Source organism: Nyctibius grandis, chromosome 1 (assembly GCF_013368605.1).
Source record: "Nyctibius grandis isolate bNycGra1 chromosome 1, bNycGra1.pri, whole genome shotgun sequence".
Taxonomy (NCBI): domain Eukaryota; kingdom Metazoa; phylum Chordata; class Aves; order Nyctibiiformes; family Nyctibiidae; genus Nyctibius; species Nyctibius grandis.
Genome location: NC_090658.1, coordinates 39,621,149 through 39,634,281, shown reverse-complemented (window position 1 = coordinate 39,634,281; position 13,133 = coordinate 39,621,149). Strand labels below are relative to the sequence as shown.

At 36.2% G+C, this 13,133-nt stretch overlaps 1 protein-coding gene across 2 annotated transcripts in view; it reads left to right on the top strand.

The window, feature by feature from the left end:
- CNST (consortin, connexin sorting protein) overlaps window positions 1-13,133 on the top strand; it is a 52,721-nt gene that overhangs the window by 3,431 nt on the left and 36,157 nt on the right. For both annotated transcript variants that reach the window (XR_011049585.1, XM_068416727.1), the window contains exon 3: window positions 11,095-11,532. Coding sequence is in view for 1 of the 2 variants with exons in the window: in XM_068416727.1 (XP_068272828.1) it covers window positions 11,145-11,532 (388 nt within the window). In the remaining variant the exon portion in view is untranslated. The remainder of the gene's footprint in view (window positions 1-11,094; window positions 11,533-13,133) is intronic.

Here is a 13,133-nt window from a genome sequence, read left to right as displayed (position 1 = left end):
CATTCTTTTGTCCTATTCCCTTGCTATTGCTGTCCCCCACTCCAAGCCCATACATGCACAAAGGAAACGTCCTAGGGTTTGAAGTAGCATTTAATCCTATGCTGCAATCTGGTTTCAGATCCAGTAAATTTGCAGCCTGTGGGTTGTATTGGACACCTTGCTTCTAAGTGAAAATTGGTCTTTATAACGAGGTCATCAATTTTGTGTTTAGAGCCACTGTGCTCTATAAACCTTAATTTACTGCTTTTCTGTGTGTAACCTGTTGACAATGAAAAATGGCTGGACATTTGGATTGGCGGGGGCGGGGGAGGTTTTTTGCTGTTTGGCCAACCTATTAGTAGTAAGGGAAATAAGAATCCAAAGTTCCTTGGAAGCCTGCCTGCGCCTTGTCATAATGTAGGTTCCAGCCTAGCACTGAAAACCTGATTAATAGGGAATTACTGTGAATTAAAAGCGGGCTAGATCAGTTGTGCAGATCACTGGAGAGTGAGTGCTCAGGTACCAATTAAGTGAAACTATCAAGTTAGTTCTCCTTTGAGATCGTTTCTGAGCCCTAGGTGTATGGTCATGTATAAGCTTATTTGAAAAAAAATTATGTTAAACCACTCCTCATTTGCTCTTTTTCTGTTGTAATAACATGCTGTTTAATAGGAAAGCATTTTCACACCAGGTGCAGATTGACTTCGCAGCCTTACAAACACTGCAGCAAAGTTCACAGCTGACAAAAGAGCCATTCAGCACAAAAATAAACATTTTAAAATGAGCCAATGCCTTGAATTCTGTCCCTACTGATGCTAATAACAGTGTCCACATCTTAATTTTCCCTTATAATGAACACTAAGCAGCAATATTTTTGACATTTTCAGTGGAGAGGCAAAGGGTTCTGGTAGTGTGAAGACTGTTGCATAAGCTGTGTATTGTAAGGCATTTTGGCAGGGGTACAAACTTTCTCACTCTGTGCTATATCTGTTCTGTGTACATAGAGAAACTCAGTCCCTAGGGCTATCAGTCTGGCATCTTTCATCAGCACTAAATTTACTGCAGGTATTTTCTGTGTGCATGCAAAAAAAAAAAAAGTGCCATTAAACCTTTGTGGACAGGAGTTAAAACATTCAAATATGTTCATCTTCTGTTTACTTCTCTCAGAATTCCTCTTCATTGAATTCTGATGAGCACATTGTGCTGACTCAAATTCACTTAGCCCGTGTTTGTGTGTATATCATGTCATAAGTCTTTATACTGAACATTTTGGTAATGTTGTCTTGCTCAAGAGCTTGGCATGCTAAAGATTTTTTTACTCTTTTTTACTTATTTATCTACTTACTATGTAACTGTGATGTCTTTGCAAATGTGTTGTTAACTTCTAAGGAAAGTGTAGAGGAGAAATGATGTTAGTGTCAAATATTTCTGTATTATTTCTGTAGACAAATTTTGGTGTGTTGCACGCTTGCTTTTTAGGAAGAGTTGCTTAGGAGCGTGAACTTTTTTTCTACTGTTGTTTCAATACACTGCTCCATCTGTCCAAACTGAATTGCTAGCGTGTGGCCTTATAATGTGAGCTTTAACGCTGCTTTTCTCCGTCCATGGGATTCATTTAGTTTTCTTGTTTTATTTTGTTTGGAAAAATAATAATACACTGCAGGGCAAATTGAGATTAATTCAAAATAACTTTGGGATTTAAAAAAAAAAAAAAAAACCCAAACTTATCCTGGTATTTATTTTATCTTTGTAATGTAACCATGTGAGGAAGATTTTTAGGTTCACTTGATGAATATGTCATTGAAATAATATGGAAATTTGTAGTGTAGATTTTGGAGGTTCTTTCCTAATAGTTAAAACTTGGAATTTTGTGTGCTTTTAGCCTCAAAGTGAGGGCATGATGGTCTTATCACTTTAGTCCAATACTTCAGCTGGATCTGCATCACAGTTCAGGTGTTGTTCATTCTGTTGTTACAGTGTTACAGTTGACTTATTAGCAAAATAAACAAATTGGGGCACATCTGTCCTGAAACTTACAAGTTTGTAAGTTGTTCAGTAGTATTGTGGCATCTTCCTTCATTCATGTCTTTATAAAATAAAGGGACATTCACAGTTCAGAGCTTACACACTTGATCCCAGGAAGATTTTATGACAGCTGGCATATAAATTATCCTTTATCCAATGTTGTTTTGGTAGCTGCTTAGTTTCTTACCTGGATTTCTCTTTTTCTCATGGAAGACTATTAACGTCTACTATTTTAGTACTGAACTATGACATCATTAGTACAAGCAGAAATAGTAATCATTCAACGTCTTTATAGGCTGTAAATCTCCTCCTGTCTTGGTATCATTTAAACTGTCTCAGTTTGGGTTTTAATTGAAATTAGTTTTTACCCTTTGATGCTAGGCTTTATTAATGTCTGTGATATTTGGGACTTTCTAATGGAAAGATGCTTTGTTTTAATGGAAACTACTACTTAAAGTATTCTTGATAATAAGAGTTTTCTGAAAAACTGATCTAAACCAAATTAGATCTCTGTTTACAGGCTCAAGTATTACACACACATTCAAATTCTAATAGAAAAACTGATAACTGTGTGCTTCAAAACCTCTCCAAGATCTATTAATCAAAAGTATGTGTAAATTATTAGAGACAGCTCATATAGCCAGCATCTATTTACACAATTAGAGCTGAAATTAATTACCTTAATAACTTCCTGTTGGAAAGGGGATAGTTGAAACAGCACTCAAGGCTGTTCACTGCTGGATTGAAGTGGTCGCAGCTTCATTAACTTAAATGAAGTTACACCAGTGATTAATTTTTGGGGGATTGTGATTTGTTTAACATGGGCCTCTTCTAGTTTATACATGATTGAGTTCTCACTCATGCATTTAAGGGCAAAAACCTTGACCAAATCTAAGTGTCTGTTTTGTACCTCTTTACAGTCCTTGTATGGTCCCCTTTACCAAGTTATCTATTTCACAGTTTTTAATGTATTTATCTTTGTACGTCCCTGTGAAATAAAGCAGTATTTTGTAGTTAAGTCATGCGTTAAAGATGATGTAACAGCTCGACTGACTTCATGGAGGAGGTTCAGAGCAAAGAAGGGATTTGATCCCAGTCATTTGTGTCTGACATTGAATAATGTAGAAACTAGACCATCCTTCCCTTCCGAAATATAAAAGCAACTGATACAACATTTTGGTAAAGCTGATGAATATTCTAATTTTCTAATAATGACAATTATTGAAGCTCTAACAATTAGCTCTGTTCTTAATTAACCGTCCGGTTGGACCTGCAGGTTTGATAACAAAGGGAGCGCAAGTATGTAATACTTCCGGACAAGAGTTGTTTCATAGATTTTATGGACAGATTTCCATTCTATTTGTGATTGCTTCTGGCCTTGATATGATGTAGGACCTAACTGAATATTTTGACCATGCTAATTTTCTTTATATTGATGAGGGCTATAAAACTTACTCATCCCACAGGTGTAAATTATGGAATTCAATCTCACTATGAAATTCAACTGTCAGAAAGTCCTGAACACTCTTGTTTCTTCAGATGGGCAATTTTTGGATAATTGCCTCGTTATTCTGGCATCTCCATGTCAAGGGACTGTATTGGGTCATTTCTGCCTTTTCATATATGTTTAAAGTTGTTACCTGAGATCACGAGGGATTTTAGATCATTCTGCAGTTTTTAGCTACCTCTTATGAGGTGGTAAGATGTATCAGCTTTCTCAGGTCCTGGTAAAGTAAAGATTTGGATAAGAGTGAGCCGATTGATTCTCATAAAAATAGTCTGTACTGATTTGCAGGACCTTTTTTGGTTTTTTTTCCTTTCACATAAGAAAAGATGAGTCCTAGAAAAGGTGCATAAATTTGTCTAGTAGGAAGTTTTTAATTTTTATCATACTTTGTAATTAAACTTGTGCACATGTTCTGAAGTGTAACAACAATCTGGGAGTTGTTCAGTTAGAAGGAAAATATAAAAATCAAAAAAGGAAAATTACTACTCCTCATAAGACTTAAAAGGAGATTCGTGCATCCCAAGGCAGGACCAGTCACTCACAGGTTATTCCTGACTGATGTTTGTCTAGACTGTTTATAAGTAGTGCTGCAGTGATGGGAGTTCACCATCCCCTGAAACCAGTCTATTTTACTGCCTTTCTACCCCTGCCTGAGATATGTTCTGGTGTTTTGCTGCAAACAAGAACAAACACATCAAATGGCGAGGTTCCCTTTTATTCTCATACCAATTCAATGAAATTTGTCTTAGTGAAGCTTGAAACCCAGAACTTTTCAGAAACTTGGGACACTGATCATTGTGTATTTTGAGTGCTGAAAAAGAGCTTGTTTGTGTGAAATTTTTGTCTGAACTCTGTTGTATGTTCTAATAAAAAATACTGTTTGTTCCCAGACAAACCTCTTGTATTTGGCTGCTGACTGAAACGTATTTTTATAGTAATGTTAAATGTGGAAGAGTACATTATGCTTGGCAGTATATGTTTATCATTGTTTATTAAAGCTGTGAATAAGCAGCATGAGGAGGAAGCTTAGAAGTTGAAAATAGCATGTGGAACTTCTTCTCAAAACCTCACTATTCCTGCTGTTTGTAGATATAAAGGTCATCATGCCTTTAAATGCTACTGCCACTTGAGAAATGTCACTTCAATGTCAGAAAGTGCCAAACCACCAAAGCATTCATGCTCAGACATTTTTGTAAATTCAGCGAAAATAGATAAACCGCTCCTGCATGTGAGTATTTCTTGGAGGACAGCAGACTTAACACGTTTGAAGAGATAGACCTCCTAAACCATGTGTCTGACATAGAAGCAGAAAACACATATAAAGATATTTTTACCCCAATGCATTATTTCAAAGCCAAACATAGGGCAAACTGAACAGTCAGGAGGATGTTAATGAGATTCTCTCATAGCGAGGCTGTCCAGTAATGGGATTGTACGTAAGACTATCTTGTGAAATGATAAACCGCTAATGAGTCCAAGCTGTAAGACAGCACAACAGCATGGCAATTTTTCTTCTGCAGAGATGTCAGATTGGATAATGGAAGTATACACGTAAACACTTTTATTTCTCTTTCTTTAGAAACAGCAGCATTCCAACAATTAAGCGTTGCACATAAAACACAACGTGGAGTAGAATTCTGCTAGCTGGAAGTGGTCTGGCTTTGTGAGATGATTACAGCTAATGAATTGCATACCTTCTTTATCTGCTGTCTCTTTCCTTCTGCAGCAAATTGTGTGATGGTCAAGTACGTCTTCAACAACTACCAATTTTCTCAGTTGTTTTTTCTTGGCTGTGGTGAGGCAAGGGCACTCTGAAGCAATCTGGTGATAATATTCCAGGTTTCTTTAGGTGTATCTTGGCTTCCACATCAGCAGAAGAAGCAAACAGTTGTAGAGAAATTGCACTTGCACTTTCTCAAAAGAATATATGGGCTTTTTGGTTTTTAGCTCCTGTAACAGTGTAGTAGGCATTGTCCTTTTTCTTGCAAGCTAATGAACGCATAATGTTATGTTGTAGGTTGTTTTTAAATAGAGTCGTGTAGCTACTTTCTCATCTAGAGTTTCCTCTCCATCACTGCATCTTCATTTTGGTAATAAATTGTTCATAAAATGAGGTCAGCGTTCTTCCTTGTATGTGGAAATTAATGTGCAATAATAAGAATTTGTAGTATATGTTTTGATTTTGTATGGCCATGATAGTTTTCACATTGGTTTGCATTAATTTGTAGAAGATTATTTATCAAAATTAAATGAGAAACTAACATTTAAATGTGGTCTTGTAATGTGCCTTTACACCAGCTATCAGAAAGATGAACAGATTATTCTTTTTAAGAAATGTATGGGTTAGGTTTAGTCATTCTTTAAATTTCAGTGTTTCTACAGTTTTTTGTTTTTGTTCTAGTGGTAGAAGCACCAACTCTGTAAAGATAATGGTTTAAAAAAAATCCTGTTTCCTTTTCACAGAATCAGCATGATTTTTTTTTTCTTTAGGACTTGTGAAGCTGCTTGTATTTGAAAAAAAAAAAAAAAAAAAAAAAAAAAAGACAAGGACCCTGCAACAGTAAAGAAAAATAAATTAGAAATAAATTCCCTTAATCCTAGGTACTATCTATTTTTTACTGTCCTTAAACCTGAGACTTGCTTCATTTCTTCTTTAAAAGGATGGGGATTCCACAACATCTCTAGACAGCCTGTTTGGTTCTTTATATGGCAACCTTTTCTAGGCTGAATAACTGTTACCAAGTGTAGTGCTTTCCCTTCCTCTCTAAAACTCTTACCTCACTATGATCTAGGTTCTCTTACTTGTGTACATCTTGTTTTGTGTGTATTGTGCACAAAGCAAAGATACACAGCTGTAATTGATTAGTGTCTGGTAGGACATAATGAATTCTCTTGTGCCTGTAACACTTGCTGTATTCTATCTCAGGAGAAAAAAAACACTTGGACTTTTGGTCAGTTTTCTGTTTGGTATCTCTGAGATGCTTTTCATCAGGACAGAATGGCTGATTAATCCCTATTTCATATAAATGTGCTTCACTTATTCTAAAAGATATGGTGTGTTCTGTTTGTCTTAGTGAATTTCATGTTATTCCTTTTGGAGCACTTATTGCTACAAATAATGTTGAATTAAATCCTCAAAAATACTTAGGACTGGTTCTAACTGCAGATTCTATATAGCTCCTGTGTTTTATCATCAAAGTTAATGAAAAGATTGAGTAGAAGCAACATCGTTAACCAATCATCTGAAATGCCTGTTCCATTTGAATAGAGCAATATTCAAACGGAGTGATATAATGGGGAAACTGACTTTCAAAGAATTAAAAGACTTATATCTCCCTAATTAACATTGAATAATTAAGTGGCATGAGAATAAGAGAGGGGAAAATAGTGCCTCTGGCGGAAGAGCTATATGGAGGCAGTCAAATGGAATAAAAAAAATTATTTGCCATAACCTTTTTGAACGTTAGAAGCTTTTTAGCCTTTTGCCAGCAGATATGGTGTTATGATCTTGATCTATTCTGTAAGATACTTCTGAGATCAGCAAATGAAATGCTATGCTATATATTCAGGAGACATTCACAAAAACCGCCACCTTTCCAGGATAGTGGAGCTGTGTTAGTATGAGGGTTAGGGGGGGCTGTTTGTTTGTGGTTTTGGCTTGTTTTTTGGGGGTTTTTTTTAATGCCTTCTTCAAATTTTGGCTGTGCCAGGTCAGGAAAGATCCCAGTTCTTCCCTTTTTTTTCAGAATACAGTCCAAACAACTGTATTTAACGTTATATTTCCTTAGTAAGGGTGGATGGAAGAAAGGCTCTGTACACACACAAAAATGAGCAACTAAAAAAGTTGTTGAAATTATCTGAAGTTACATGAAGTCCATGAAAGAGAACACTGAAGAGCCTGGGCTTATTAAAATTGAAATGACCTAAAATAGAAGTGAGTACCATGATATTTCTGCAATGTACATACTGTTTGTCCTAAAGCAAACAAAATTACAACTAATTTCTTCAATACCGACTTTGTCTTTTAGCCACTTGGCAAGTATTTTCCATCTTATGTTTGGTTTGTGCTATAATCACCATGATTATATATGCCAATTGCATGAATCTGTGTGGCAACTGGAACTGAAGCACTTTCATTCATCGGCACCTTATCACAGAATCACAGAATGTTAGGGATTGGAAGGGACCTCGAAAGATCATCTAGTCCAATCCCCCTGCCGGGGCAGGATTGCCTAGACCATATAACAAAGGTCAGCACAGTTCTACTCAGTGTTAGCTTTTATTTCAATTTTGAGCAACCAGTGAAGGGAGGAAAGATGTGCCTAGGAAGAAACAAGCATTTTTTTTTCTTTCTTAGCATGTTGTTTGTGGGTACAATTCATTTCAATGGCAAAACAGTAAATACAGTAACTGCGTGTTAATGATCTGTTAAATATAGTTCAAATCACTAGTGATTTTAATCCCATTTTTGTTTCTAAATAAGTGTTTCTACTTGTGTTTTTAGACAGAGCTAAAATTCATTCTCACAAGATTTAGCTTCACTTTGGTACCTGCCTGGTGCCTTGGTAAAGTCAAAAGGAATAACAGATAGCAACATTGAAAACCAGGAAGGAGAAAAAGTTTCATTGCGGGGGGGGAGATATCTTTTTAAAAGATAAAGTCCAAGACTGTTCTAAATCCTTTGAACTAGCTGTTTCTGAATTTTCGATTTCTAAGGAGTCATAAGGATTGGAGAAAGGAATAGATTTTCAGGGCTACTTTTATTTGGAAAGAGGCTGAGTTTCAAAACAATAAATGAAGAAATGTTGATCTGTGCTAGCTGCAGAAGCTGTCCAGCCTCTCAGCTAGAGAGGGACTATCATTTTAGCCACATGTTAAAAGGAAATGAGTTAATATTTTCTATCAAAATGTTAGCTTCCTCTATACAAAATGTCACTTGTCAAAAGCATCTTTTCCTAATTTTGCACAATCTAGTAGGAAGCACCTTGTTTGTATGCATTCATGTTTCTGTTTCCCTGTGATAGCTGTTGAAAGGATAAACTTTTCTGCTGATAGAAGCAAGAGAGTAATGGTAGGACATCCTGATTTTTAATTATTGCTATTAAAACTAATTCCTCACTGGCTTTGGACAATTTACTTCAACCTCTTTTGTTTGATGTATCATTTAATCTATGAGCTGGAGAGGGCAGCAGTAGTTAGTATTTCATGTGCTAGAACCTTTCAAGTTTAACGTGGTGTTTGGGATTATTTTTTTTTTTTAAATGATTTAGAACAGTTATCAATAAATCAACATAACTGTAGTGTGGGTATCTGTAAAGAGTATCTTCTAGTTCTGATTCTTTCTGGTCTGATTAAAGTTCTGTCCTCCTTTTCACTTTCATTTCTTGTTTAACTCCCTTTGAGAGAAAGGGGCTTGATTAAGGAGCACCCTTCTAATGAACAGATGCATTCTTCAGATATGTATGTCCTCTAGAGTTCCCTTCTTTGTCTTTCTGGTTCTCAAGGAAAGCCAGTTCTCTTATTTGGTTGCCAAAGGAAAATATGACTTGCGTCTCTAGTGTGCAATTAGTTATTCTTCTAGAATAGAATAGAATATTTCAGTCGGAAGGGATCTACAATGATCATCCAGTCCAACTGCCTGAGCAGTTCAGGGCTGACCAAAAGTTAAAGCACGTTATTAAGGGCATTGCCTCTTAAACACTGACAGGCTTGGACCATCGACCACCTCTCTGGGAAGTCTATTCCAGTGTTTGACCACTCTCTTGGTGAAGAAGTGCCTCCTAATGTCCAGTCTAAACTTCCCCTGGTGCAGCTGGTATGTTATAGGATGGGCAGTATTTTTTGTTAGACTGGTATGGCTGGAAATGGTTAACAAATTCTTCAGGTTGGAAGCAGAGATGGAGCTGTCCTAGTTGGTGCTGATACTTGCTTTTGTGTTGCCCAGCTGGTGGTGGCTTGTTGCCCTCTGCATACTTCCCTGGAACTCCTCACTGTCTATTTATCTAGCCTGTACTGTGTGTGCTTGTCTGTGAGGTTGTTATTGGAGACAGTGTCAAAAGTCTTACCAAAGTCAAGGTAAACAGCATCCATTGTTCTCCCCTCCTCTGCTGAGCCAGTCATCTCTTTGTAGAAGCCTGTCAAGTTGGTTAAGCACTATTTACCCATCATAAATCCATGCTTACTACTCTTGATGACCTTCTTGTCCTTCATATGTTTGAAAATGGTTTCTAGGATTACTTGCTCTATCACCTTCCACGGATTGAGGTGAGGCTGAGCAGCCTGTAGCTCCCTGAATCCTCCTTCTTGTCCTTCTCTGAGATAGGAGTGACGTTTTCGTTTTTCCGGTCCTTTTAGCAACTACAAAGGTTGTGGAGGAATAATTTTGGGAAAATTGTTTTAGTAACAATTTCTTTAACAGAAACGTGTTCCTGTGTATGAAGGAAACCCTGCTTACTCTCTAAGGCATTTTTTTTCAATTTTTCTGCAGTTTGAATTCTTCTAGGAAGTAAAATGAAACATTATCTTGCATATTTAGCAAGTGTGTATTTCAGTTGTATATACCAGGACATAAGACTGAAGAAAGCCTAGTAAAGACAGGTTTCCTGAAATGCCCCTTAATTTAAAGGAAAGGATAGGAAGCTGCTGTAGAAGGCTTGTCTAAGCTCTTCTGTAATACAAGAGTGCTTGCGGATTTTTGGCTTCACTATTTAAAATATGTGAGCTAAATCTAATGAGATGTACATAGTGGAGCTCTATTTCATCTATGTAGTTGCTAAGTTAAACCAGCAGGATTGCCATGCTTCTAAAAGCCAAAGATAGGAACTGATACAGTAACAGTCCTTGTATAAGTACCATGTAACTCTGCTGCTAAGAGTTACCCTTTTTTTCCTGTGAATATGCATCTAATTGCAGCATTAATTAGCACTGCATGTTCACAAAAAGGGAAAATTGACCCCTGCTGAGAGTAGGTGGCGGATTAGGCTTTTTTATTAACAAACCATCTGCTTCTATGTGTACTGAAGACATGTTGAATGTTTTCTTGAAAATAAAGTGACAATTTGAGTCAATAAACAGGTTCTACTTGCACCTAATTCTTGTAACAGAGTTAGACTATGTGTGTATTAGATGTGATATCATCACTGACAGAATTAAAAGTTGTTCTGCTTTTATTCCTCCCTGGTTTATTTTTATTTCAGGCAAACTATGATCTTATGTGACAAGAATGCTTTTGTTTTAGCCATGGATTTAAAGGGGGGTGGTGGGGGTGGTTTCTGTTTATCTTTGTTTTTCTCATTACCTCAGCTGTAACACTGTGAGCACTGATGTAAAGATCAGCTGTGCTATTGGTCAGGTAACTGGAACTGATTACAATTGGATAAAAATACAAGTTTATAGATAGTTTTTTGTATGTATATATGCTTTGCTTTAAGGCTTACAATGGGACAATGGATTACTATGAAAGAATTTCCCCATACTTTTAAAATGTATCATTTGGCTAATGCGATTCTTTATCGGCTGGCATTAAGTACAAGGTTATTTATAATATATGTATTATAAATGCTTCTTCTGGTTTTATATTTTAGGTCTAAAAATATTTGGAGGGAGATTAAGTGGTTCGACAAGTAACGCTCTAATGGATGACAGAGAATTTCCACGAAATGATCTACAAATAGACTCAAAGGACAGTCTTCCTGCTGACTATAGGGTGGAAAGTTTGGCATCTCATTTGGTTTCTTCAGCTGATGAAAATGAAAATCAACTTGACAATGACGGGAATGAGGTTCTGACCAGTAGTAGTATTGCTATGGGACGACAGGATAAAGGTGAGCAGGACAGCATCAATAATAATGAGAATATGGACAGTGGAGACTGTACCCCAAGCTGTAAGGGAAGTGAGACTGAGAGGAGATCTGTAAATGTCCGTATGGACCCCCAGCTGGAGGAAAAGCCTATTACAGAAAAACAGCCAGGTGGAAAAAGAAGTCCGAGAAGCAAAAGAAGCTCCAGTAAAAAATCTAAAGGTACTTTATAAAAAATGTTTTTGTTCTGTTTACTTAAAATGATAACACTGTAGTTCTAATCTGTGAACTAATAAGAAAGGTATATTTTAGTTGTCATACTAATTATTTTTAAAATTTCACTGAACAGTTTTGGGGTTGTGGTTTTTTTTTTTTCTTCCAGAACTGTTAAGAGTCCTAAATCAGATTCAACTCTAGATGTTTTCACCTTCTGTATTTAAATGTTGGCTATATAGCCAATGGAACATATCAAGGAATCGCAAGTAGAGGGAGGTGCAGAGATTGAGTATGGACGTAGTGGTGTCAGGGCAATGGTTGGACTCGATGATCCCAGAGGTCTCTTCCAACATGATTGATTCTGTGATTCTGTGAAATTGAGCTAAGTTCCAAATCAGATTCAGGCAATATGGTTTTGTTCATTTGAACATTGTGCTCAAGTGCAAGATTTTAGTGTCTTGATTTAATGTCAAGATTTGAAATCTTGGTATGAGTACCAAATAGCTTGATCTTGGCCTGCTGTTATCAAAATTTACTTACATTTTTCAAAGCTTAATAGATAGTCCTAGGATGTGCATTTTGGGTAATGAGCTGTTCAAAAATGCTTCTGCCAATTTTTGATATTACTTCTCCTTTAGATCTTTTGGATATGAATTGGATAAGGAAAATGTAAATGTTTATTACATGTTCTTATTTGAGATGCTTCTTCCCTTTTTGAATGAGTAGGATTTGTCTGCATCAACACAATGTGTTATTATATTAGGTTTTCGCCATAAATCATAAAGCTTATGTGTCATAGTGCTGCAAATACATTAATTAAAATCAGTGTGTTTCATCACATAGATATCTTTTGAAAGTTACTTGGAACAATTGAATCATGCCTGCTTTTTTTTTTTTGTTGTGCATTTTTTTTTTTCATCTAAAGACTGAGAAGATGGGGAATTTGGCTACTTAAAATAGATAATTTTAAAATACAGTTTTTCTGCTAAATGGCAAGTCTTTTATGGCCTAATCTGAAAACTGATGATGATCTTAAAGGATTATAAAATAGGTAAAGAAAGGAAGGGAAGGAAGCCTTGCGTTCCATATCTTGTACGTATAGGCAAAATCTAGAAGATAAAAATTATATTTTCTAGAAGAGATAAAAGGGTCCTGAAATCTGTCATTATGAGGAGAATGAGTTCTCATTAAATGATGCAGAAAGTCATTAAGTATATATTTCAACTGTAGATTTAATGTTTAAAAATAGAAGGAATTACTTAATTAAAACAAGAGTGTGGCAGAAGTAATTGAGAACCAGTCATCTCTATGACAGGAATAACAAAAAACAAGTTGATGAAATGTGATACAGATGTGTGTACTGAGGTATCTGGAGCACAATGAGAGGAAGAAAAGGAAAGTTAAACCCAAACACTGAAAGTTAAACTTCACCTGTATTCTCTCTCCGTTAGCTTGTATTCTTGATAAATTCAATCAACTGACGCAGAAGTACCACAAAATGAGCTGTGCACAGTAGATGGCAGTTTTAAGGCAAAAAGCAGAAATCTGAAATATAGAAAATTTCACGGAAAAATATAGAGATGTGTAATACCACAACACAGAACGTC